Raw genomic sequence first — 26,449 nt, forward strand, 5'->3', positions numbered from 1 at the left:
CACAGTGTGCTCACTGGTGCAGTGATGAGACATCATCAATATGCTTGCAGCAGTCACCATGTTAAAGCACCTCCTTATTAAAGTAATTACAGAACTAATTGACTCTAAAATATCCACCTGAAATGCCCTGCAGATGCTACTAAAATGTCAGTATCAAGGGACAGAATTTTAACATATTTGCTCTTGCAGGAGAAGAGTAGTGGTGGGAAAGAGACAGTTAGTTGAGGTGTTAAGTTTCTTCACATTCTACTGGTTAGAAGTTCAAGGTTTACTATGTTACCTATGTCATTATAGTATGTACTTGGAATCAATGAATGCTATAGATTTTGTGATAGCAAGTGTAACATTACACTAAAGCCTATATTAATTAGATACTACTAATACTGTTACTCAAGTCTACACTTACTTGTGGCGATGCGCTCATGCTTCTGTATAAGTGCTCTCAGTGACTGCTGCCGCTGTGAAAGGACACGAGTATCCTCGACCAGGTGCTCACTAGGTGCTGAGGGCTGTTCAGCTTGATCCTGGGGCAGAATGAAACTGTCTCGCAGCTTCGCTCGTGGTTTCTCACGGGGAGCTGTTGGCTGTGAGACAGCATTTCCACCTGAAAAATCAGTATAATTCTTTGTGTAAGTTAAATTCTATGTCTTCAAGTTTGTCTCTGGTCTCCCAACCAATTAACAGGAAGACCTGTCAGATAACATCTTTACGGTGATTGTGCAGAAGACACTGTTGCAATATTTATTGTCTTCAGGGTTTTGCATTGATTCTATATCAAAAATAATCAGATAGAGCTTGTGTGTATAGTCTGCAAATGCTCAAAACAATGAAGGAATCTTCACTGGTATGAAGGTCTTATTGGAGGTAAGTTTCTGTTACCTTCCTCTGAAGGAAGGTTGAAGAGGGTTTATCTGAAGGCAAAAAGAGAATACCATATTATAAGTAAACCCATCAAATGATAAACAAAAGAAGACATAAAAACTGAAAACATGCAGAGAGAGCATTGTTTTTGAAATTATCATGGATCACCATGGTCATTTCCAATTAGTCTCCTAATCAGCATCAGGCATTAAGGGCAACGCAGAAAACCCACAATAATGTATTAGGAAAAGTCATAATGTAGGTGGTTTGTTGGTATCTTCCTCTGACCTGTTATGGAATGTTAACTATGTATCTATGTTATGTAGGTTGTTAAGATGAGTGCTTATGCAATATATTGGAATATTTGTGTTGCTATGTGTGAATAAGGAATGGAGAGAAAAAGGGGAGGGGCAGAAACCACCCATGAGTCACTGCTGGTAAATTGGAATTTAACCCTAAGACACTGGTGCAGTATGGTGATGAGAAACTGTATTACTTATTTTCCCCAATGCTGACCAAGTACTGCTAATGAAAAATTTGTTTCTCCTCAGGATTTGAACTGCCTACCTCGAGTTCAAGCACGAATGGGTTTATCACATATACGGGGTGTGACCAAATTCCATTTACAATCTATAATCACAGGTTCCTTAGCCCAAAACAAGAAAAAAAGTCTAGTAAATAAGGGCTCCGAAATGCATTTCTTAAAAGCTTTGAGCACTAATTCATATTTGATGCTGCGAAACGCATGTCTACTACTGCAAGCTCTTTGCTTTACATCTTTTGGAAGTAGGTAGTATGGATCAAAATAAGAAAAAAATGTCCAGTAAACGTGGGCTCTAAAATGCATACCTCGAAAGCTAAGAGCATCTTTGCTATGTGGAACATGTCTCTTCTACTGAACATGTACTCATAGCTCTCAATTATTTTACAACCTGTATACACTTGGTGCTATTTTATTTGACATACTGTAAAGCTCTTCTGATTTTTTCTTGTAATCCAGGAGATATTTTAGAGCAATTCCATTAATGTAACATAAGAAGATACCTATGTTTCCTTTATGACCATGTTCTTCTTGTGGTGGAATAAATTATTATTGTGAAAAAACAGTTACAGATGGCTGTTACCACTGTTCTCATTCTACTGGACAAAGCTGTTAAACAAAGGAAAGTGGAACCCCCCCACCAGAAATGATTGTCAACGTAACCAGTGGATTCTACTGAGCTTAATTATCCTCCATCTTATACTAGGAGAAATGTGTATGTCACATATATTTTATAAAGATGGAGAAGATGGTACACAACCTTTCCAAAAATGGCATAATGCAGAGTACTGTAAGTTTTATTTCTTGAAATGTGCAATTTGCTTGCACGGGGAAATTTCTGGTGTGTGTAATAGGGTCTGTTGATGTTACACGCACTTTAGCATGCACGGTGGGAACCACATTCTGTTATATACCAGGGTCTGCCTGAGATCTGGCAATTCAGTGAATGATATATCTCGAAGAGAAAAGGTACAGTGAGAATTTGCAAAATTGCAGCAAACAAGCAGACACATGACTGAGTTACACATCATTCTTCTCCTTATTGATCTGTGTCTTCAGATAAACAATATGGGATTTTTTGCTGTCAGTGAAATATTGATTACCGTTGACATTCACAAGAACTGAATCTCAATTGTCAGAGAGGACTGTCATTATGCTATCATGCAGTTCTCGAGGACTAACTAATTGTGTATTTACATGCAAAGATTAAGTTCTCAGAGCAGTCACCTAGTGAAACTGAGACAGGTTATTATTAGAGGAAGAAATGATCTACAGCTTTTAAATACTTTTCAAAAATCATGTTGTGGTACAATATTTCTTTATTGAAACAATACTAGTTTGTCAGCCAACAGACCATACTCAGGCATTAAGAATAACAGTAATAAAATGTCATACAGCTAATCATGATTGTTTGCATTAAAGCCACAGTTATCCATTTGCTGTGGCAAAATTATAAAATGTAAAAAAGCAACAGAGGTACAAATGAGGCAATATTTTGTCAGACAAAAGACTGGAGTGGTATTTTCTCACGTATGTCAAATGCAGAGTCAAATAGAGAAAATAAGCCACATCTTTTGCTCCTGCCTGACAACATATTGGCCACATGCAAATTTGTTACTTTCCTAAATCTCATATTTTCATACAGCAAATAGATAATGATGATTTTAATACAAATGATTGTGTCTGGTGTAAGGGATGTAATTAATGTCGTACTTAATGCCAGAGGATGGTGTGCTATTTGATCGAAACTGGTAGTGCTTCAATAAAGAAATCTCATATAACTTTTATGTTGCTGCTGTTGTGTGAGGTATGGAAAAATATAACACCATGATGTTGATGAGATATTGCTAATAATGGTTTGGGTAAAAAGAAAGCGTTTCTGTTGAAGTTGATCCACAAATGCCATATTATAGAGTTGGTGCATAAGTTCATAACATTTTTCCATTACTTTAATAAACACAACAAATAAACGTAATGGAAACTTTACTCATCAATAATATATTCTCCTTCACTATTTACAACAGTCTGCCAATGAAGCGATAACTCTTGGATTCCGTGACTAAAAAATCGCATGGTTTTGGGGTGAAGAACTCATCAAGTCATGTTCGGAGTGCATTTTCATCCAGAAAGGTTGGGTTGATTTTGGGGAGGAGACCAAACTGCGAGGTCATCAGTCTCATCGGATTAGGGAAGGATGGGGAAGGAAGTCAGCCGTGCCCTTTCAAAGAAACCATCCCGGCATTCACCTTAAACGATTTAGGGAAATCACAGAAAACCTAAAGCAGAATGGCCGGACGCGGGATTGAACCGTCATCCTCCTGAATACGAGTCCAGCGTGCTAACCACTGTGCCACCTTTGCTTGGTCCATCCAGAAAGGAAGTTCCTTGAAGACTGCTCTATTGAGAGCAGAAAAAATGAAAATCTGAGTGTGCAAGATCAGGTGAATAAGGTGGCTGTGGAAAGATTTCCTAACACAACTCCTGTATTGCAGTTTTTGTCAGTCTAGCAGAATGCGGATGGGCATTATCGTGGAGTAGCATCACTTCACACAGTCTTCCTGGACATGGTTCTCACACTGCATCTGCAAGGCACCTCAGTTGTTGACAATAAATGCCACCAGTGATGGTTAAACATTGAGGAACCAATTCGTAGTACACCAACCCATGATGTTCCGCCAGACACATAACATTATCTTTTGTGGATAAGTGCAGTTTTCTGTAGGGGAGTTGCTTATCTGAGCATAAAGACACCATTTGTCATCACCAGTAATGATACAGAATAGGTATGGTTTGTGTTGTTCACGAACCAATTAATGACAAACAAGAAGAAATGCATGTATGGCCACCTGCTGATTTTTGTGATTTTAGCTTAGAGCTCGTGATATCCGTACAGCTAAAAATGTCGCATGATGGTGAAATGATGACAGTTTATCACATTTGCCAGTTCTCGAGTACACTGACGTGGATCAGTTTGGATTAACGTGTTTAAACGTTCTTTATCAAGCCCCAAAGGTCTTCTTGAATATGGAGAGCAACAAATGGCAAAACAATCCTCCTTAAACGAGGAAACCATTTTCTTTCCATGCTCTTTCCGGTGCTATTATCACCATACATGGCACAAATGTTTCTGGCTACTTCTGCTGCTGTAACCCTTGTATTGAACTCAGACACAAGAATGTCTCTGAAAACTTCTGATTTCTCCACTTGACACCCCATTTTCTAGTGTCCACAGCTCCACTCACTGTCTCCATATGACAAAATGACAGTATGTAAACTCAAATAGCAACAGTGAACTACAAATAAAAAAAAGAAAAATCGATAAATAAACCAACAGCAACCGGAATACCTACATGCAAAACAAAAACCTAAGAACTTATGCACCAACCTAATATTTATTTTGTTACTTCCAATCCCAGTGAATAATTTGTGCCAGCAGAGTAAACTTGTGTGTCATTTAAATAAAATTAAGTTGTAAAAATAATTCGTTTCCTACAGCAGTGAAGGAAACAAAAGAGAAATTCAGAGTAGGTATTAAAATCGATGGAGAAGAAATAAAAACTTTGAGGTTCGCCAATGACATTGTAATTCTGTCAGAGACAGCAAAGGACTTAGAAGAGCAGTTGAACGGAATGGATAGTGTCTTGAAAGGAGGATATAAGATGAACATCAACAGAAGCAAAACGAGGATAATGGAATGTAGTCGAATTAAGTCGGGTGATGCTCAGGGAATTAGATTAGGAAATGAGACACTTAAAGTAGTAAAGGAGTTTTGCTATTTGGGGAGCAAAGCAACTGGTGATGGTCAAAGTAGAGAGGATGTAAAATGTAGGCTGGCAATGGCAAGGAAAGTGTTTCTGAAGAAGAGAAATCTGTCAATATCGAGTATAGATTTAAGTGTCAGGGAGTGTTTTCTGAAAGTATTTGTATGGAGTGTAACCATGTATGGAAGTGAAACATGGGCGATAACTAGTTTGGACAAGAAGAGAATAGAAGCTTTCGAAATGTGGTGCTACAGAAGAATGCTGAAGATTAGATGGGTAGATCATATAACTAATGAGGAGGTATTGAATAGGATTTGGGAGAAGAGAAGTTTGTGGCACAACTTGACTAGAAGAAGGGATGTTATGAGGCATCAAGGGATCACCAATTTAGTATTGGAGGGCAGCGTGGAGGGTAAAAACCGTAGAGGGAGACCAAGAGATGAATACACTAAACAGATTCAGAAGAATGTAGGTTGCAGTAAGTACTGGGAGATGAAGAAGCTTGCACAGGATAGAGTAGCATGGAGAGCTGCATCAAACCAGTCTCAGGACTGAAGACCACAACAACAACATGCTTCTACAAACTAAGTTTGCGTGCTTGTGACTTGCTATCTCGGGGGCTGTAAATAGGAAGCATATGCCAGAGCAGGGCAGAGAGGGGGTGGGGGCGTTACTCACGAACGTGCTGCTCGTGGCGGGAGACTATTTCGCGCAGGTGCGGCGCGGTGGGGGCGCTCTGCTCGGGCATGTCGTCGTCGTCGCCGGCGTCGTCGCGGGGCTGGCGCTCCGGCGTCGGCGTCGGCTCAGCTTCGGGCTGCGGCCGCACGGCCTTGAGGGCGCGCAGACCGCCGAACAGAGGACGGCCGCTCGAATCGCGGATCTCTGCGGGAGACGGCTCTGCGGGCGCCGACGGCTCCTGGCTGTCCGGCGAGTCTGCAGACACACCGCCTAGTTTCACCTCTGGCGCTGGGCAAGCCACTACTGTCATCTATATAACTACGCAGTTACAACGGTACATAGAGCACAGTCCCAGCTGTAGGTTGCCTATCGGCGTCCAGGGGCTCCAAAAATCTGATTTTCAACATTTCATATAATAGCCAACGGAATTTAAAAATTGAAAATGTTGTCATAATCTACACACTTAGGTGTCTAACCTTACTGTGCAATGTTAAACACAATAGGCCAAGTATGACAGTTGTAAACTGTGTGCACATCATGAGGCAGCGTAATTCACAGCGTGCTGAATGAGATTTTCACTCTGCAGCGGAGTGTGCGCTGATATGAAACTTCCTGGCAGATTAAAACTGTGTGTCGGTCTCGAGACTCCTTGGAAGGTAGGAGACGGGGTACTGGCGGAAGTAAAGCTGTGAGGACGGGGCGTGAGTCGTGGTTGGGTAGCTCAGATGGTAGAGCATTTGCTCGAGTAAGGCAAAGGTTCCGAGTTCGATCTCGGTCCGGCACACAGTTTTAATCTGCCAGGAAGTTTCACAGCGTGCAAATTACCCAGACTTATTCATCCAGTATTTGAGAATGAGATCACTTAGCCACTTCCATCAAATTTCACACATAATTTCAGACCTGTACGGAATTTCTTCTGGTAACACTTTCCAGAAAATAATGAGACAGTTGATTTTCTCGCTTGCTTCCTTTTGCGCTGTTCATGCAATAAAACTTCACGATGCATGACGTTTTAATTTAGTACTTCTTTACTTGTACTTCTACTCGCAACTCACTTTGCAGACAGGATACGCTTGCACCACCGAACGTACCTGCAAAATTATATTACTGTACGTCACAGAAGATATTAGGTCCAACACTGAGATGCATGAAAACCTAATTTTTCTTTAAGTGTGGCGCAAATTATTCAGGCTATTCTCATTCAGTGCTTAACGTCAAATATTTAATACATTAACTTATTTGTGAAACAATCAGACGTTTGGAGCTGTTTTATTCATGGGAGCTCAATTCTTAAAAGAATCGGGGGAAAATTGATGTCTACCCAAGACGGCAGTCCACTTGTCGCTGCTGTCTCAGCGTGCCGGCCCACGTCCATCTCCTTCAGATTCTCCCCTAATAATATGGCGGCCACAAAGCGTCACTACATCTCTGGAGAAGAACCATCTGACCAGTTCCAAAATTGGTGCAAAACCAAGCTGATTGTTATGGCATATCATTTCAAAACGGTAGTGTGGTCTGCACGTCAACAGACTGACTAGAAAATTCATGCTGATTTATTTAACGTACGATTCTGCTGTGTGAAATGACTCTATGTGGTGCAGCATAAATCGATAATAATTTGGCAGTACTATAATATCTAAACCACTAAGTGCGTACAGTTTATTCGCTTAGGAATCATATCTCTATTTTGAACATACAGCAGGCTGAAATTCTGCAAAAATAAAACTCAGGAGATGCTTTTGTGTCACAGTAGAATGGATTAGAGGTCGATATACAAGCATAATGACGTACACGAAAGGCTGTACACCTGATTTCTAAAAATAAGCGTGTTCGGGTAGCACTTTAAACCCTAGTAACAATTTCATTCATAATTAATTAACGAAATTATCCTTACCACGACAGACAGGAATGAAACGTTTGTGATAACTGCTTCATTCACACTTCGTTTCCCGCCGATTTCGTTTTCGTTCTGTTGTTAATCGTGTAGACTTCAATTATTAACGTAGTAAAAAATAGGTGGGCAGCAAGCGGAACACTGTCTCTGACATCTCAACCGTGCGCATATACTGTGACATTCAAAAGTACTTTCTAACAAGCAGTTTTTCTTGAAATGTCAGAAACATTTATATCTGTTAAAGATATCTTGTACCAGCTGCGGTAAAGGAGAACTTGAAAAAATTAAAATAGCCTTTTTCTGTCATTAGGTAAATTCACAGAACTGAAAACGTCTATTCCACTGCAGCTTTCGGAATCCATATTCGTTTTGCGTGATCTCTCGTCGCTAGTGCTTCGGGAAATACGGTCAGTGTGGGTTTACTTTCATTATTCAAACTTTGGATTAACGAGACTGCTCCTTTTCTGGCACTGAAGGGCAAAAAATCTAGCTCAGTTAACTAAAATATCGTTAATTTTGAAGAAAGTGGGTCTTCATTTTCCGTAAGAGACCCGTAAACAAAAATCTAAAGAAACTAATAATTTGCTCTAAAATGTTTATTATGATATTTGAAATTTCATGTGCTACGTTTAGTAAGCAGAATCTGAAATGTAGTATTAGCAACACAATTTACTATGTTCTGCGAATCAGGAAGATGATATGGCAACAACATAACGTTTGATTTGTAATAATCGTCACCTCTTTAAGATTGTATCAAGTTTTTGTGTTTCTGTATATATGGATGTGTGATGGGGGTTGGAGGAGAGATAAATAATGTTCAGTAATAATTTTTATGTATCACATTTAAAAATGTTGTTGACGGTAGACAAGGAAATTTTTCGTTCACTTCTGGTATCCTGCAATTCATCTAAGGTACCGCTTTCACTTTCTTTTCCATAAGAACGCGATTTTTAATCCCATATAGCAGCTATAATGTTGTTCTTTGAGCATCACAAAGAAGAAATCCCGCATCTACCTTGATAATAGTACTAAAATCCCTTCACTACTTTTACGAAGGTCTCTCAGATACAGTGCTCGTAAACCGATTTCGCAGTAACCTCCTCTAATTGGTCACGTAAACACTCTAATATTGAATCTGAAAATGCGGTTCCAGCAGCCGTATTTCTTCTTCTGAAACGTGCTTGTGTTTTTCCTAGTGGTCGGCTAATCTGGACGGAGTGACACTTTTTGCAGGAAAGAGAAGACGAAATATTCAACTGAGTAAGAAGTTATCCTATATGTAATTTGAAGAGGCGCAAATAACATGCTGACTCAAAGAGAAACCGTGACTTCAAAAAACCATTAGTGTAAAACAACTCATTTTTCCTGTCCTTTATCCCGTATCTTCAAGGGGTCGGCACGTTAATTATTGGATTTGACAATGGTAATGGTAGAGGGCAGCCTGATGACCTTCATGTCGATTACCCCTCCCCCCCCCCCCTGAGATAGAATTAGTGTACCTGAATTATCTGCGTCTAGTGTTACCCCAAGTCATAGTCTGGGTGACAGCCCAGATTCACCAAGTCGGATGTGGGAAACCGACTAAAAACCACATCCAGGCTGGACAGCATATCAGCCATTGTCGTTAATCCACAGGGCGGATTCGCTTCGGGGCCGGCGCCTCCGAATCCGAGAAACGGCGTGCAAACTCGCGCGGCTATCCGGGTGGGTCTATTACTATAAAACAACTGACATCTGGAAAACCTATGTTTACCGGCCTAACCAAATTGATTCAGGTCTTAGCATGTAAACTCGTCAGCGAAAATCTGTTTCACACATTCGGTTTTCGTCTTCTGGAAGTTGCCCTGCATATAAAAACTCACTAGTGCCTTATCATATGTATGTGTGTGTGTATGTGTGTGTGTGCGTGTGTGTGTGCATGTGTGTAATTCCGTACATTCTTCGTTAAGTCCGATAAATGTACTCTTTGCCGTATCTGCCGTAGTAAATGTCAAGAGATATTCAGTATGAGGCACCCACGTTGTCGGCAGAAGATGAGTATTTTGCGATCCACACCGAACTGCAGGAAGAGGTGCTCCGCATCGGGGCATACAAAGCAGCACTAGACGTCTTTCCGTCGAGCAGCCTGCCAGCACGCTCCGATGCGAGTTCATGGTTCACTAGTGATTATCGCTGGAGAACCATTTGCTACGTGCCCGTAGCCCTCACAACTTCAGCCAATACCGAGTTAGGTGAGCGTGCTGAGTGGAAAGAATCAGTGTTTTACTGTGGGCGATATGTGGTCGAGCCTTCACAATGTAAATCTGCGATCTCTGCCGTGACTGGCTGCCAAGCTGCTTGTGACTAGTGGTCTGGCCAAAGATTCTCGAACATTTTCACATTAATAGTGATATGGCTCAGCTAACAATCACAGCAAGAGGCTTCTGCATTGTTGGCGGAACTCGAGTTTACGAATGCCACTAACTTTAAAGTTTGGCTGATGTAGTACGAAACCTACAATTTTTACTGCGTCTCATGACGTGATTTTGCGCGACAACAGGACGGTTTAGGAGATGCATATGTGAACTAAAGCAGAATCAGTTTTCTGATCAGCCTGTCGATGTCCAGATCACACTAGAGTTTTGAAGTGGCACGTTGCCGTTTTTTCCATAGTTTTGAAACAATTAATTTTTTTCTTTTCCAGAAACCCAAAAGTTTTAAGCCGCTAGGAACTTTCAAATCACTCACACTCCACTCCAGAGATAAAATACATTCTGGAAACAATCCCGCAAAGTCCTTTCCTCCAGAAGCGCTAGTCCTCCAAGGTATGCTGAAAAAATTCTGCGAAGGTTGGAAGGTAGTAGGATTGCTGATATTTTTAGAATTAACGGGAATCCGATATATCGATATTTAAAAAATATAATCTGCTTACGATATATCGTCAATTGTAATGATATATCGGTGGAGGAAATATCAATGCTCCGGCCTATAAAACTATCGGCTACACACTGTAAATATACTGCCAGTTTTAGAGCTGTATATTTAAGTATTGATTTATTATCAGATATTCCGTACATGAACAAGCTAGCAGTCTGTTTATACCCCTTACAGCAAGTCTTGGAAGGAAAACGATGCATGTTGACGCATGGCGATAATCACTTTGCTAACAATGGTAACTGCATCTAAGTAGCACAAAAAAGCGTGTTCGATGGGTCAGTCTTTCGGTTTCGTCATATATCCGATTCGTCATGTCGACATCCCTATTGTTTCATATCTGCAAACGCCAGCGACCTGGCAAAATTGCGTGGTGAAGTTGCAGTGTCTGTTGAATGTGCCGTGCGCCGATTACTTCAGCATTTCCCCTCGAACGTCTCCGCTCACCGCAAAGACCGATCTTATCGTTTAAATCATTCTTCATCATTTTTATCAAATCGTTTTGAAGAATGTCGATATGAAGAAATAGCGCAATAGTTGCGTTAAAATTTGTATCTGAACGCAACTCGTGCTATTTCTCCACATCGGAAATCTTGTTATTTGCATTTACAACCCCCCCCCCCCCCCCCGCAATGGAATCGCGCTTCCTCTTTGTGCCACCTGCACTTGCTTCAAACAGCCAAAGAGTAAGGCTGGATGTGATGAATGCTCGGAGAGTAGTAAGATTCCTTCACACAGTGAAAGTAACATTATGTTGTACTACAATTTCAAATATTTATCGAAAATTGCGAAAAAATTTAATATAAAAATATCGGCACTCGGTATTGCCATCTCTATATCGATATATCAGGTAGAAAAATATCGTCGATTCCACGTAAAGACATCGACATATCGATATTTTATCAACAGGTTTGGAAGGTAGGAGATGAGGTAATGGTGGAAGTACGGCTGCGAGAGAGGATCGTGAGTCGAACTTGGGTGGTTCGGTAGGTAGAGCACCTGGCTCCGGAAGGCAAGGGTCCCGATTCCGGCACCTTTTACGAAGCTAGAATTCAGTGCACACTGTGCTGCAGAGTGAACATTCATTCTGGAAATATTTCTGATACTACAACACCGCTGTTACCGATGGACTAATACACTGTATGTCCAAAAGTAACTGGACACCACTATGTAATGCGAAATTTACCACTAGATATGACGAGAGGCGGACCCGCCATTATAAAAGGAGGCGGAGAGTATTGTCTTCTCATTGGAGAAGTACCAACAGCAAGATGAATCGGTCAGGAGAGTTCAGTGACACCGAATATGTACTGGACATTAGATGTCACCCGAGGAACAAACCTATCAAGTTGCCCTAGTCGACTGTTTGTGTGTGATCGTAAAGTGAAAACGCGAAGGACCAACCACTGCTAATCAAGACCATACAGACCTCATGTACTAACATACATGAGCCGTCGAACATTGTACTGGCTGCTTGTAGAAAATCGCATCAAATCAGCTGAAGGAGTCACTCGTGAGTTTCAAAGTGATTCCAGCAGTCCAGCTCTCTTTTAACTTTTTTTTTTTGTTTTTGTTTTTGAGTCATCAGTCTTCTGGCTGGTTTGATGCAGACCGCCACGAATTCCCCTGCTGTGCCAACCTCTTCCTCTCAGAGTAGCACTTGCAACCTAGGGCCTCAATTATTTGCTTGACGTATTCCAATCTCTGTCTTCCTCTACAGTTTTTGCCCTCTACAGCTCCCTCTAGTGCCATGGAACTCATTCCCTGATGTCTTAACAGATGTCGTGTCATCCTATCCCTTCTCCTTGTCAGTGTTTTCCACATATTCCTTTCCCCTCCGATTCTGCGCAGAACCTCCTCATTCCTTACTTTATCAGTCCACCTAATTTTCAACATTCGTCTGCAGCACCGCATCTCAAATGCTTCGATTCTCTTCCGTTCTGGTTTTCCCACAGTCCATTATGCACTACCATACAATGCTGTGCTCCAGACGTACATTCTGAGAAATTTCTGCCTCAAATTAAGGACTATGTTTGAGGTAGTAGACTTCTCATCGCCAGGAATGCCATTTTTTCCAGTGCTGGTCTCCTTTTCATGTCTTCCTTGCTCCCTCCGTCATCGGTTATTTTGCTGCCTAGGTAGTAGAATTCCTTAACTTCATCTACTTTGTGACCAACAGTCCTGAAGACTGTTCATTCCATTCAGCAGATCATGTAACTCTTTTTCACTTTCCCTCAGGAAAGCAATGTCATTAGCGAATCGTATCATTGATATCCTTTTACGTTGAATTTTAATCCCACTCCTGAATCTTTCTTTTATTTCCGTCATTGCTTCTTCGATGTACAGATTGAATAGTCCAGCTAGCACAATGAATAGAATTAACAAGAATGGGCTACAAAAGGTCGAAGAGCTCCTCATAAGCCACATATTTCTGTAGTCAATGCTAAGCGACACATGAGGTGGTGTAAAGAGTAAAACATCACTGGACAGTGGATGACTGGAAACGGATGATGAATCACGCTATACCCCGCGGAAATCAGATGGAAGGGTTTGAGTTTGTCGGATGCCTGGATAACGTTACTTGACATAATGCGTTGTGCCAATGGTGAAGTACGTAAAACGCGGTGTTACGATATGGGGGCGTTTTTCTTGCTTAGGGTGTGATCTCCTTATTGCGATTAAAAAACGCTGAATTCCGAAGGATATGAACACATTTTACAGCACTGTGTACGATGATCGTTTGTATCACCTTGTCATAAAGCAGTATCTGCGAGGCAATGCTTTTTTAAACAAGGTTATTCCTGAAATGGACTGACCTGCTCAGAATCCCAACCTGACTCCAACTGAACCCCTTTGGGATGAGCTAGAAAGTCGAATTCGCTCCAGACTCTAGCGTTCAACATCACTGTCTTCTCTGGTTTCGGGTCTTGAGGAAGAGTGGGCTGCCATCTCTCCACAGAATTTCAGACACCTCAGTGAAAGTGTCTGCAGCGAGTTCAAACCATCATACAGGCAAAGTGTGGACACACCTACTACTGCTGCAGGTGTTCGGATACTTCTGACTAGGTAGTGTGTGTCGATACATAAACTTTTTCCCGTGTGACAACGAGTGGCAGAAGAGAAGAATAAGAGTGGGGTGCATTGGCGAGGTGACTGTACCTGAGCGCTGCAGAGGCTGCGTGCCGGTGTTGGTCCGTCGCAGGGCGCGCAGACCGAAGAGCGGCCGGCCGTTCTCGTCGGTGGGGCCGACGCCGTAGCTGGACGTGATGGAGTCCGTGGGGCAGGGCTCGCGCGGCTCGCCCACCGACGACTTCTTCACCGGGGACTTCACTGCGGACATAACGCACCGGCGTTACACGTCGAGCTCTGTTGGCTCACCGCCACTAGCATCTACAGTGTAAGGCGCCCTCATTCCCTCCTCACCCACTGAACGAGATGCTCATCAACATGGAAGGAGCAAACGAACGAAACTTCATTCCCTCAAGGATCATTTCTAGTAGCATTTCTTTTCAGTCTGTATATTTCCGGCAAGCCGTAAACAAAGTTCGGATGCGCCTATGACTGCGCAACGGTTGTCTAACATAAACTCTTGGCAATAGCAGAGGACATATCGTTGAAGGATTTAAACTGTACGAGGGTTGTCCAGAAATTAAGTTCCTATCAGTCGCGAGGTCGAAACCACAGTGATATATAGCTAAACTCTGTGGTGAGTTACACAGTAGGGCCTTTAAATGTTACAGTATGCTAGAAAGCAGGCCTAAAAACTACTTTGGAAAAGAACGTACTTACACAGTTGTATTTATTTCACATAACGAATTTATTTTCGCCAGTAGTTTTATTTATATTTGCCATACTTTATACATAAAAAAACTGCCAGTGCTACTACACAAAATATTATCATGTCACAATAATTTGCGAGAGAATAACAACCAGAAACCAACTGAAGATAGCGCAAAAGTGTTGAAACATGCAAGGGTAATACATAGACTGTGTCTTGCATAAGGCGGAAATTCCCTCTAAAAATAGCCTTGAAAATTGTTTTCACAGGCTAAGGATCTTTAGTCTCATTATTGTCATATGCTGTTCCTCCTCGGCAACTGTACTACGAAGTTAACAAACCGCTCTCTGATAAGTCTGCGTGTCGCTTGCAATAATTGTGAAGTATTTCTCTCGCGGAACGTAATTGGGACCAGAGGTTTCTGCAGAGCATGGGCTTACTCTATAGAGTTGAGTGCTTGACAAAGGCGATAAATGACGAAACTCTTGTTTGACATACCATACAGACAACACATGAAGTAGTACGCAATTCATATTAATGCTACGAAAGCAAAACATTTACAGCTGTCAACCGGAACCACACGGATTCTGTTCTACTAAGACTATACCAACAAAAACAAAACAACAACAACAATTACTACTAATACTGCTTCTACTATTATTACTACTATTACTACTACTACCATCACCAATACTAACACTACTACTACTACTACTACTACAACAATCACTGTCGCCACCACTAGCATTGACAGTAATTTATATAAAGTCATCCACCGTAACTGCCAAATTCTCAACAACGCCCGTGTCGTTTTTCCGTTTCTTGCTGTTCATAGAACACAAAATATTACCGAAAATATATTCTGGACAGAAACAACGAACTTCGCCGCCTAAACTCACTGCCACGTCCAACAACACTAAATCAGAAAGTGTTCTACCGGAACACCAGTCGCAAAACTAAACTTTGCATTAAAAGGGGAATGAAGTAGCGAAATTGTTTACAAAATTCATAAGATAGTCGCAGACCTTGCCCAGTTCCTTGTAATATAGAGAAACTTAAATTTCTCTTGATAGCTCTGTATACATATTAACACGAGAATTATTTATTACCAAAGATGAGAAGCGCGAAAAACTACGAGATACAGATTTCGCTGGTGTCAAATTCACAGGAAATAATACAGGGAGTACTTTTCGGTAGCGTAATACATGTCAAAACGAAATCTTGGAAGAATCTCTACGTCACGTGCGTCAGCAACGTTGCTTACGAGGAGCGATGTGTTATGTTCCTCAGTGCTCTCCTACTTGTTTCTCTCAGCAGGAGCGCAAATTCCAGTAGCAGATCCAGGATGCTCACTGGCAGTCTTCATTTCTCTCTTATTAGCCTTTTCGAAAAGAAAATACTACAGCATTATTCCATATACACAAAAGGGCAAAGTATATCATTTCAGCCTCAACAACCGCCACGGTAACAACCTTTGCCTTCACTAGTAAACATTGAATACCAAGAACAATATCGCACAAATTCGGACCTCTTTTTATAGATAATGACGCGTGACGGGCAATTTGTCTTTTTCACAGCCAGAAAATAAATGAAATAAAAGTATAGCTGTTAAATTAAGACCTCACGTGAGGGAAGGAAAGGATAAATAGAGTTTAGCATACCGTCGACGACGAGGTCATTAGAGATTTAGCATGAGCTAAGTTGGGGAAGTAAATCGGCCGTGCTCTTTCAAATGAACCATCCCGGCTAACCTAACCTAACCTAACCTAACCTAACCTAACCTTAAGCTACTTAGTGACATCACGGGAAACCTAAATCTGGATCACCGGACCGGGATTTGAAACGTTGTCCTCCCAGTATCATTGTACTGCGCCACCTCGATCGATTTTTCAGTCCGAAAACTGGTTTGATGCAGCTCTATCCTGAGAACGTCTCTTCATTTCTACATAACTACTGCAACGTACATACACCTTGGCCTGTGTCTGGCCTACTCTAAATTAAGCATCCCTTAAGCCTAACCATACGTCTTATCAACATATCCCTTGTATTCATTTCGTCCCATAAATCGCTTCTCTCCCCCATTCGATTCAGTACCGATTCATTAGTTAATCAATCTCCCCACCTAACTTTCAGCACTCTTCTGTTATACCACATTTCAAACACAAACATGACAGTACACTATGCACAAACTCATTACAGTCGCCCACACTCAGTAGATGTATGTAGCACGTAACTATGTATAATTTTATACATTGAAGGCTTACTAAGCTAAAACAGAGTAGGGGTTTGGTAAAATAAATGTTATACAAATAAATGATAATAATAATGATTATAAAACATCCAACATTTCACGTAACACCATCACACTGTGTTTTTTTCCTTCTTTTTTCCTTTTCTTTAAATACTTATCCCCAAGCTATGCATAGCATAACACTAACACCTCTTCTCTTTCTGAGCTCAACATCTCACTCATTATAGAGGGATGCTGACTTAGTTTTTTTGATAGCAAATGGGACGTTGTGCTGCAGAAAATGGCCCGGGGATCATCGGTGGTTGTGTGTGTGTGTGTGTGTGTGTGTGTGTGTGTGTGTAGTGAGTGAAGTGTTACGAAACAATGTGTGTATAGTGTGTGCAGTGACTGATAGTGAGATATGAGTGAACAGTGTGGCGTTACATTATTTGATAAGTTATTTGTAAAAAAATGTATTGTATACTAGAAGTACACATAATGATTGTCTCTAACTAAAAGTCTGTAAATGTATGTGTATACGAATTAGCTTATTTTAAATTGGTCTAAACTTGTAAATATTTTGACATGTCCTATATCTTTGTAAATAGAGATCTTTGTAAATAGAGATCTACTACTACTACTACTACTACTACTATTATCGCGTGAAAAGGGGTCATTGTGTGCGGAGGAGGAAACCCTTTCGTGTTAGATGGCTGACACTAACCCTAAGGATCTCCCATCCAACGCTGCCATACGACACTTTATTTCAAGAAATTTTTGTTTATTTGTTTGTTTTATTTGATCTGCAGAGTTTGTACTGCATTCAGCCATCGAAAACTCATGTTTACATAGACTCCATATTTACAGGATTGAAAGCTTAAGAACTTACAATGCATCCGCCGAATGCAGAGGAAAGGTAAGACACACTCAATGCGGGTAGCACTGAGAATGAAGGGCATGTAAAATCGTAGATTAATTAGGCACGACTGCGTGTACGCGAGACAACAGAAACTGTGTTCACAAGATGCAATTTCGGCCACTCGTGTTTTTTCGGGCCAATTATTTTTAAAAGAGTCATTAGAGTAATGTCTGATCCCCGGCCGCGCGCCAAGCATTTGAGGAATCCGCGCCTGCCTCTTGGGACGAGTTTTAGGCAGCGCCCAGAATTCGCCCCACGGCCGGCAGTAAACGGGATAGCCACAGCTGCCCTGCTTCCGCCAACGCACGCTGGTTTCATTCTCACCAGCAGTTACTGTAGCTAGAGCACTTATTACTTCAGACATACGAGTGGTAGTTATTAGTTACATACTAACTCAACAAGAAATTTCCCAAGACCCTTCACAGATGTCCACACATTTAACTCGTCTGCGGAGAAAGCTTTTGGTTCGCAGCGGCTCTGGTGGCGTTTAGAAGCGTAAATTTTTGCGACTGCCTCCACTTCCCAACCTGCGTATTTCACATGGATCATTGCCCAATCGTGAATTAAGTAGCTATTTAAGTGTCTTGTTTATTGCACCAACAGTCTCTCTTTATAGTTCTATATTATGTATTGCGAATTTCAAAATAATTCAGAATTATGCATCGTTAATAAAATAACCAAAGTGACCAAAGCACGATATGTAACCAAAAATACATACAACAAAGAAAGAACTCTGAACGGACAGAAAACTGAAAACTGCAAAACTCATAATGAGTACTGGTACATACAAATGAAACACCATTTTCAAAACAAGAACTCACAACCTATCCAACGAATGTAGAAAAATACTGAAGAGAGAAAGGAGAACAACAAGAAAGTGTCAAAAAAATCCAAATGAACGAACACTGGAGATAAGAGTCTGGCACAAAAGTCTACAAGGAAATGGCGCCTGTAATGAGTATGACGAGAAACAAACTCGTTACATTTTCAGGGCGTCTAATCAGGACACTAGCAAACAGAATCTCCATGAGGATACTAGAGAAATTATGAAACAGTCAGAGAAACCTTAGATGGCTTACAGACATCAAGAAGAAATATGAGAACTACTAGTTATGACAGAAGCCAAAAAAAACACATAAAAACCAACAGTTTCAATGACATACCAACTAAAAACAACGTTCACCAAATGGACAATGAGGAGCATGAAGTAGGTCGAAAGAAGAAAATTTTTGAAATTTTTGAAAACATAAGTCAGCGATCTTAAAATGTGTTAAAATTAAAATTTAAAACAGTCTTGATCGCAATTTTTTTTTATTGGAGCGAGTGACCGGTTTCGACTCTTTCATAGAGTCATCTTCAGACCCGAGCGGTGGATGGACACTGCCAGACGAGTTCTGTCGTCCCTCGACGATCGTGTAGGTTACAGTGTCCATCCACCGCTCTGGAGTCTGAAGATGACTCTATGAAAGAGTCGAAACCGGTCACTCGCTCCAATAAAAAAATTGCGATCAAGACTGTCTTAAATTTTAATTTTAACGAAAGGAGAAACTTGAAACCGGGAGAGTGAAGAAGTTCTGGGACAAGAGGTAACTGATGGTTCAAATGGCTCTGAGCACTGTGGGACTCAACATCTTAGGTCATAAGTCCCCTAGAACTTAGAACTAGTTAAACCTAACTAACCTAAGGACATCACACACACCCATGCCCGAGGCAGGACTCGAACCTGCGACCGTAGCAGTCCCGCGGTTCCGGACTGCAGCGCCAGAACCGCACGGCCACCGCGGCCGGCAGAGGTAACTGAAAAATCTTACTTACAGTATTGTGTGGCCCAATAAAGGTTAATGTAACTAAATAAATATACATCCATAAATCAAAAGGTAGAAAAGAAATAAAAATAACTGCAGAATGCTTCTGCAACGCATTCCTGAGAATTGCTCGCGGATTCAGTACCTCTTTCAGATAGGATTAAGGGAAGGCATCGAAACAGTTGCTAGCGGGTGGTTAGATCAGTACGACAGCGTCACTGATTGGATGAGAGTAATTGGTTGAAAAAGGAGCACATTTTCGGGGAATTCTCTTAAGGTAGTTTACAGGAGCAGCACGCACGACAAATTGAAGAACGATTGTACTTCTATGATCGTTTATCTCACGTAAGGACAAAATAAGATTGGGGATCGTACAGAGGCATACAGGGAAACATTTTTCCCTTGCTCCATTTTCGGTGGAACATGTAAGAGAATGAAGAGCTATGGTACGGCACAAACTGTCCGCCACGCGCTCTACAGTGGCTTGTGGAGTAGATAAGTAAAGCGATCCAGACCTCAGCAAGTATATTTGTACAAGCGTGAAAGATGAGGAGTTTGATCAGGAATGAGTAGAATTGATTGAAACTTTAGTATATTCTGAAATTACGGTGTATCGAAGGGTTCGCTTGGGGCAGGAGTAAATGACACTGCCAGTGTATGTGCGACTTGAAAAGAATAAAAGAGAAATGGATCATGAGCGGTGGTTGTTCAAGTTCGTGTGGTTGGTGTGTGGTTCTGGTGAACAGGACCAGAGGTGGGAACCGTCCACTCTCGCTGAAATCTGCGCAAACAACCACAGACGCGGCTAGTCTCCCACGTTCCTTATTGGTCGCCTGGGTAGCTCTAGTAACTGGTTTTGTCAGCAAAGGCGCAGAGGGTGGCGGGACGTTAATTTATTCAACGACAGGAAGAGCGACGCGATGCTCAAGCTTAAAGGTTCCACCAGGCTCGTACGCCACTGTGAGTAGCCACGTTGAGAAATTTCTGAAAGATGAGGCTGGTACCTTCCAGATAAAAAGTATGTGATCTTATGATTTTGTCACTCATATTTCAAGCCCTAAACATAAGCTGATCAGTCGTAAATGCTATGTCTGACAGCAGGATCAAACGACAAAATACAGAGACATAGCAAATAAAAATGAACAATAGAATTCCCAGAAATATCCTATGCATATTACATGACTTTTTTTCCTAGAATTGAGCAGTGCTACCTCAAGCAAAAAAATGGGGCGTTTTTCTTTGAACGCCATGTAGAACACCACGAAGCGTACTTGGAAAAGATGTAAACTTATGAGACTTATTGTCAAAGGCTCTGAGCACTATGAGACTTAACTTCTGAGGTCATCAGTCCCCTAGAACTTAGAACTAGTTAAACCTAATTAACCTAAGGACATCATACACATCCATGCCCGAGGCAGGATTCGAACCTGCGACCGTAGCGGTCGCGCGGTTCCAGACTGAAGCGTCTAGAACCGCTCGGCCACTCCTGCCGACCTCATTGTCAGAAAATGGCAATTAAGGTTAAAATTGTCTTCAACCTGAAGACTGATATGAACTCGTCAGCAGTCCAGTTGGAGCTGGTATGATCTTACCTTCGACATTTGAAATGATTTAGTCAGACAGCTATATGGATACCTACAGTTTCATGTGTACTTCAAACTACGATGCAGATTAGTATTTATCGCGTCAATAAATCATTGATAGAAATGAAAGAAGCGGTGACTGACAAACGTAAGTCGTAGGACTGAACGAAGATTAAACTCGGGCTTTTGGATTTGTAATTTGACAATCATCTACATATCACCGACGGCCGACAGTTTTAAAACATTCAGAACGTTCATGGCGTGTGCGGGGATTAGCAGCAATGCTGTAGGATGTGTAGCCTGTTTAACCTTCGGTCCGTGCTAACACAAAGCAGTGAACATCTTTGAAAAAGGAAAAAAATCAGTCTAATCTTTCTTGAGACGTCCTCGAATATACTCGAATGCCCAGCTATATACGCTGTTTAGTCCACAGACGTATTTTAAGTGTCTTTTCGGTTTTCACAGAATCACGCTGCGAGGGGACGCAAAATGCTGATGTAAAGCCGCGAAAAACCGTAAATAGTTACATTGGAGAACAAAAATATACAATAATGAATTTCAAAGCTGTCGCGGTTCGTTCCCGCACTGAAGGTGTTTGTGCGTGTTTTGTGGACTCGATACTCATATTCGATTACATTCACGTGCGCTGACTCTGAACCCACTGCTGTCCTTGGCTTTCCCCAGGCAGCCATCCGAGGTGTTACTCGCCGGCGAGAGAATCGGATCTGACCAGTCGTGCCGTACGTATTTAACGCCGCAGCCGTCGCGAATGAGGCGTAGCATCGGATCAGTCCGTTCCGTGTCGTTCCACCGACATTTCGCTCCTCGGCAATGTGTGCTGCTGCGGGAAAGTAGCTTCGCTCTTCTGTGCCCATCGAGACGCTGCTGCTTTTTCATGTCCAGGTTCTTCCCGTCCGCAGATGCGACGCCAGAGAAGAGACGCTAAAAGTGCCACCGGAAATCGTGACCGCGATCCATTATACTCGAGTTCACAGGCCGCAACGATCTGCTGACACTGCATCCGCGGCTTTCAGTGGTCACTGTTTCTTCTTACCGAGAGATATCTGATGAGGTCTGATTTTACGCGAGCACACTGGCGTACTGTGAGGTGAACAAGAAGTCGAATGTCGTCTCGTCACACGACCTTGTCGGGCATGCTGCAGAAATTAAAAATTTCTTCCAACATTAGACCGAGGCAGTCGGCGCAATGGCCAGCACATTTGACTCACGTTGTGGAGGACGGCAACTTGAAATCCCCGTTCAACCAGCCGGATTTACGTTTCCCGTAGTCTCCTATGTATACCACCTCAGTGTATACTCAGAAAATAAAAATTACAATAGTACAGGTAAAAAACACACACAGTTATTATTCGTTTACGATAGTTAAAACAATAAATAGAAGGTAGAAGTAGGTAGGATTTAATTAAGAGCGCTAGAAGGAAGAGGTGGAAGAGAGAGAAAGAAAAAGAGGAACGTGTTAAGACACAGTTAATGAACAGAAGTAAAAAGAAAGGAGCACGACTCGCAAAAGAGGAAAAATTGAAAGAAGCGTAACTGGGGGAAAGTAGGAGCACTGGCTTTACTGCCTGACAGAGGGAAAATGGGCGCAGAAACCCTTGTTTCTTGATTATACGATACCAATCAATCAGTGGGAACCAGTCGCGTCATATTACATGTCTGGAAGTGTGCTTCCGAAGCGGCTTGAAATGTGACCACTACAGAAAACTAATTGTAGGAAAAATATACGCCAGTTTGAGATCCTCAGGAAGTGTAGTCCACCTTCGAAGAGGACAGCTTACGAAACAGTCGTTCTACAGGCGCTTTTGAAAGTTGTTTAGTCAGTCTGGGACCTTTACCAAGTTAGAAGATTAATAGAAGATACACAAAAGGTTCAAAGAAGGGCAGCGCGTTTCCCCGTGGCTTCGTGTAGTGAGCGCGTAAGCGCCAAAGAGATGGTCATCCAACTCCAGTGGCAGTCGCCAAAAGTGAGAAGTTTTGTATCACACGCGTTTAGTGTGTATCACTCCAGCATCATAGCGCACCTAAATACTTGGGAATCACTCACGGTAGAACTCTGACATTCAAATCTCACTGCAAGAACACCGAAATGAAAATCTCCGCTCGAAACAACCTAATTGGCAAACTAGCGGGGACACAGTGGGGATCACATCCACAAGCTATTCGCTGTTCTGCAATGGCACTGTGCTTTTCTACTGCTGAATATGCTTCTCCAGTCTGGTACAGGTCATCTCATGCCAGACAAGTAGACATTGATCTCAACGAAACCTGCAGGTTGATCACAGGTTGCTTAAGACCTATGCCAAGTGATAAGCTCCACTGTCTGGCTGGAATAGCGCCACCGTGGCTACGCAGAACAGTGGCTGCCAACAAAGAGAGACTGAAAGTGGAACAGGACAGTGCCCATCCACTGCACGGACATAATCCACCACAACAACGGCTGAGATCGCGAAAGAGCTTGCTGAGAACATCCGAGAAACTCACCATCTCACCAGAGAAGGCAAGGCTGGAGTTATGGAAGAAGTCGACGCCTCACCTGCAGACGCCAGTAGCTGAAGAACTACCACCTGGACACAACGAGAGCTGGCTGGTGTGGAAATCTTTAAACAGATTACAACCAGGAGTTGGACAATCCAGAAACAACCTGAAGAGATGGGGCTTCATAACAGAAGATACGTCCTGTGATTGTGGACAAGAACAAACCACAAGCTACATGCTCCAGTGCCTTATATATATATGCCTACTGTAAATTTGTATGTTTCTGACTCGAGACTGAAAATAAAGTGTTAAAAAAACCACGAAGGCAAAAATTAGAGCGATTCGTGCTCACACGGAGTGTTATGAACAGTTGTTCCCGTAAAATTTTCACTAGTGGAACACGAAAGGGCAGAAAGTGACAGTGGTGGAGAAAGCGCCCTCCCCCACAAGCCGTCAGGTGGCTTGTGGAGTGCAGACCTCGTCGTTTGCGGGGCGTTGGATCCCTTTCCCCTTCACCATGAAGAGGCCATCCGGCTGCCTACGAGTGCTCTACCGTGGGGTAAACCGGGAATCGCGGCGCCACGAGCCACTCCCCCGCGCGGTGCAGCTGCTGGGCATGCGGCCGGCGTGCGTGACCCGGATGGCGGTCGGCGCCGGCCCCGTGGCCCGTTGGCGGCGCGTCCGCTCTCAATTCCCCCGGTCATCACTTTCTCCTGGCTAACCTTCACTCTACCAGCAGCCCGGCGCAACAGTGGCCGATCTCCGCGGCCGCCGAAGGAGACGGGAGCGAATGGGCGGCGTAGTTGCGGCCCTCGGAGCTGGTCAACGGCTATCCGGTCAACTCGGTGTTTCCGAACTGCGTGCCTCCTCCGTTTACCTCAGGTACTGCCGTAAGAGGTGACGAGCTATTCGGAGTCAGCAGGAAGGAAACGGAGGAGGGCAGCCACCTGACCAGAGTATAGCTACCACGAAGATGACGTGCTACAGACGCGAAATTTAACCGACAGGAAGAAGATGTTGTGATATGCAAATAATTAGCTTTTCAGAGCATTCACACAAGGTTGGCGCCGGTGGTGACACCTACAACGCTGACATCAGGAGCCATGGATCCAAGTTGTCAACAAACACTGGACGCCATAATGGTGTCGGCCGTGTTTATACGGAATGGACTGGGTCCACTGGATGTTCGCCTGCTTGGAGGTCAATTGTAGCCATTCATGGCGTCATTATCCCAAACAACGATCGAATTTTTGTGAATGGCAATGCGCCATGTCACAGAACATTCTGGATAATTCGAGTGAATTGTGTGTCCATCTACACTACAGGCGATTAAAATCGCTACACCACGAAGATGACGAGCTACAAACGCGAAATTTAAACGGACAGGAAGAAGATGCTCTGATATGCTGTGATTAGCTTTTCAGAGCATGCACACAAGGTTGGCGCCGGTGGCGACACCTACAACGTGCTCACATGAGGAAAGTTTCCAACCGATTTCTCATACACAAACAGCAGTTGACTGGCGTTGCCTAGTGAAACGTTGTTGTGATGCCTCGTGTAAGGAGGAGAAATGCGTACCGTCACGTTTCCGACTTTGATAAAGGTGGGTTCTAGCCTATCGCGATTGCGGTTTATCGTATCGCGACATTGCTGCTCGCGTTGGTCGAGATCCAATGACTGTCAGCAGAATATGGAATCGGTGGGTTCAGGAGGGTAATACGGAACGCCGTGCTGGATCCCAACGGCCTCGTATCACTAGCAGACGAGGTGACAGGCATCTTATCCGCATGACTAACGGATCGCGCAGCCACGTCTCGATCCCTGAGTCAACAGATGGGGACATTTGCAAGACAACAACCATCTGCACGAACAGTTCGACGATGTTTGCAGCAGCATGGACTATCAGCTCGGAGACCATGTCTGCGGTTACCCTTGACGCTGCTTCACAGACAGGATCGCCTGCGATGGTGTACTCAACGACGAACTTGGGTGCACGAATGGCAAAACGTCATTTTTTCGGATGAATCCGGGTTCTGTTTACAGCATCATGATGGTCGCATCCGTGTTTGGCGACATCGTGGTGAACGCACATTGGAAGCGTTTATTCGTCATCGCCATAATGGCGTATCACCCGGCCTGATGGTATGGGGTGCCATTGGTTACACGTCTCGGTCACCTCTTGTTCGCATTGACGGCACGTTGAACAGTGGACGTTACATTTCAGATGTGTTACGACCCGTGGCTCTACCCTTCATTCGATCCCTGCGAAACCCTAAATTCCGGCAGCATAATGCACGACCGCATGTTGCAGGTCCTGTACGGGCCTTTCTGGATACAGAAAATGTTCGAATGCTGCCCTGGCCAGCATATTCTCCAGATCTCTCACCAATTGAAAACGTCTGGTCAATGGTGGCCGAGCAACTGGCTCTTCACAATACGCCAGTCACTACACTTGATGAACTGTGGTATCGTGTTGAAGCTGCATGGTCAGCTGTACCTGTACACGCCGTCCAAGCTTTGTTTGACTCAACGCCCAGGCGTATCAAGGCCGTTATTACGGCGAGAGGTGGTTGTTCCGGGTACTGATTTCTCAGGATCTATGCACCCAAATTGCGTGAAAATGCAATCATATGTCAGTTCTACTAGTATAATATATTTATCTAATGAAATCCGTTTATCATCTGCATTTCTTCTTGGTGTAGCAATTTTAATGGCCAGTAGTGTAATTTCGTAACTAAGTGGTTAAGTACCAGATTGCGAATCTGTTCGTCCACGAGACGCAGAAGGCTGTGGATACCGGCATCCACGTTGATGCCATGTTCCTTAACTTCCGGAAGGCGTTCGATACAAATCCGCAATGCCGCCTAACGAATAAAATGTGAGCGTACGGAATTTCAGACCAGCTGTGTGACTGGATTCAAGACTATCTAGCCAACAGAACATAGCATTCCATTTTGAATGGGCTGAAACCTTCAGAAGCAAAAGTAATT

The 26,449-nt window shown here is 42.9% G+C and overlaps 1 protein-coding gene across 1 annotated transcript in view; it reads right to left on the reverse strand.

Moving 5' to 3' along the window:
* The window catches only part of LOC126201522 (microtubule-associated protein futsch-like), a 461,240-nt gene that overhangs the window by 112,896 nt on the left and 321,895 nt on the right, over positions 1–26,449 (reverse strand). The window contains exons 6-8 of the mRNA XM_049936792.1: positions 13,808–13,978; positions 5,842–6,096; positions 407–604 (exon numbers count right to left, since the gene is read on the reverse strand). Of these exons, the coding sequence (XP_049792749.1) occupies positions 407–604; positions 5,842–6,096; positions 13,808–13,978 (624 nt within the window). The remainder of the gene's footprint in view (positions 1–406; positions 605–5,841; positions 6,097–13,807; positions 13,979–26,449) is intronic.

This window comes from Schistocerca nitens, chromosome 1 (genome assembly GCF_023898315.1).
Source record: "Schistocerca nitens isolate TAMUIC-IGC-003100 chromosome 1, iqSchNite1.1, whole genome shotgun sequence".
In the NCBI taxonomy this organism is placed as follows: domain Eukaryota; kingdom Metazoa; phylum Arthropoda; class Insecta; order Orthoptera; family Acrididae; genus Schistocerca; species Schistocerca nitens.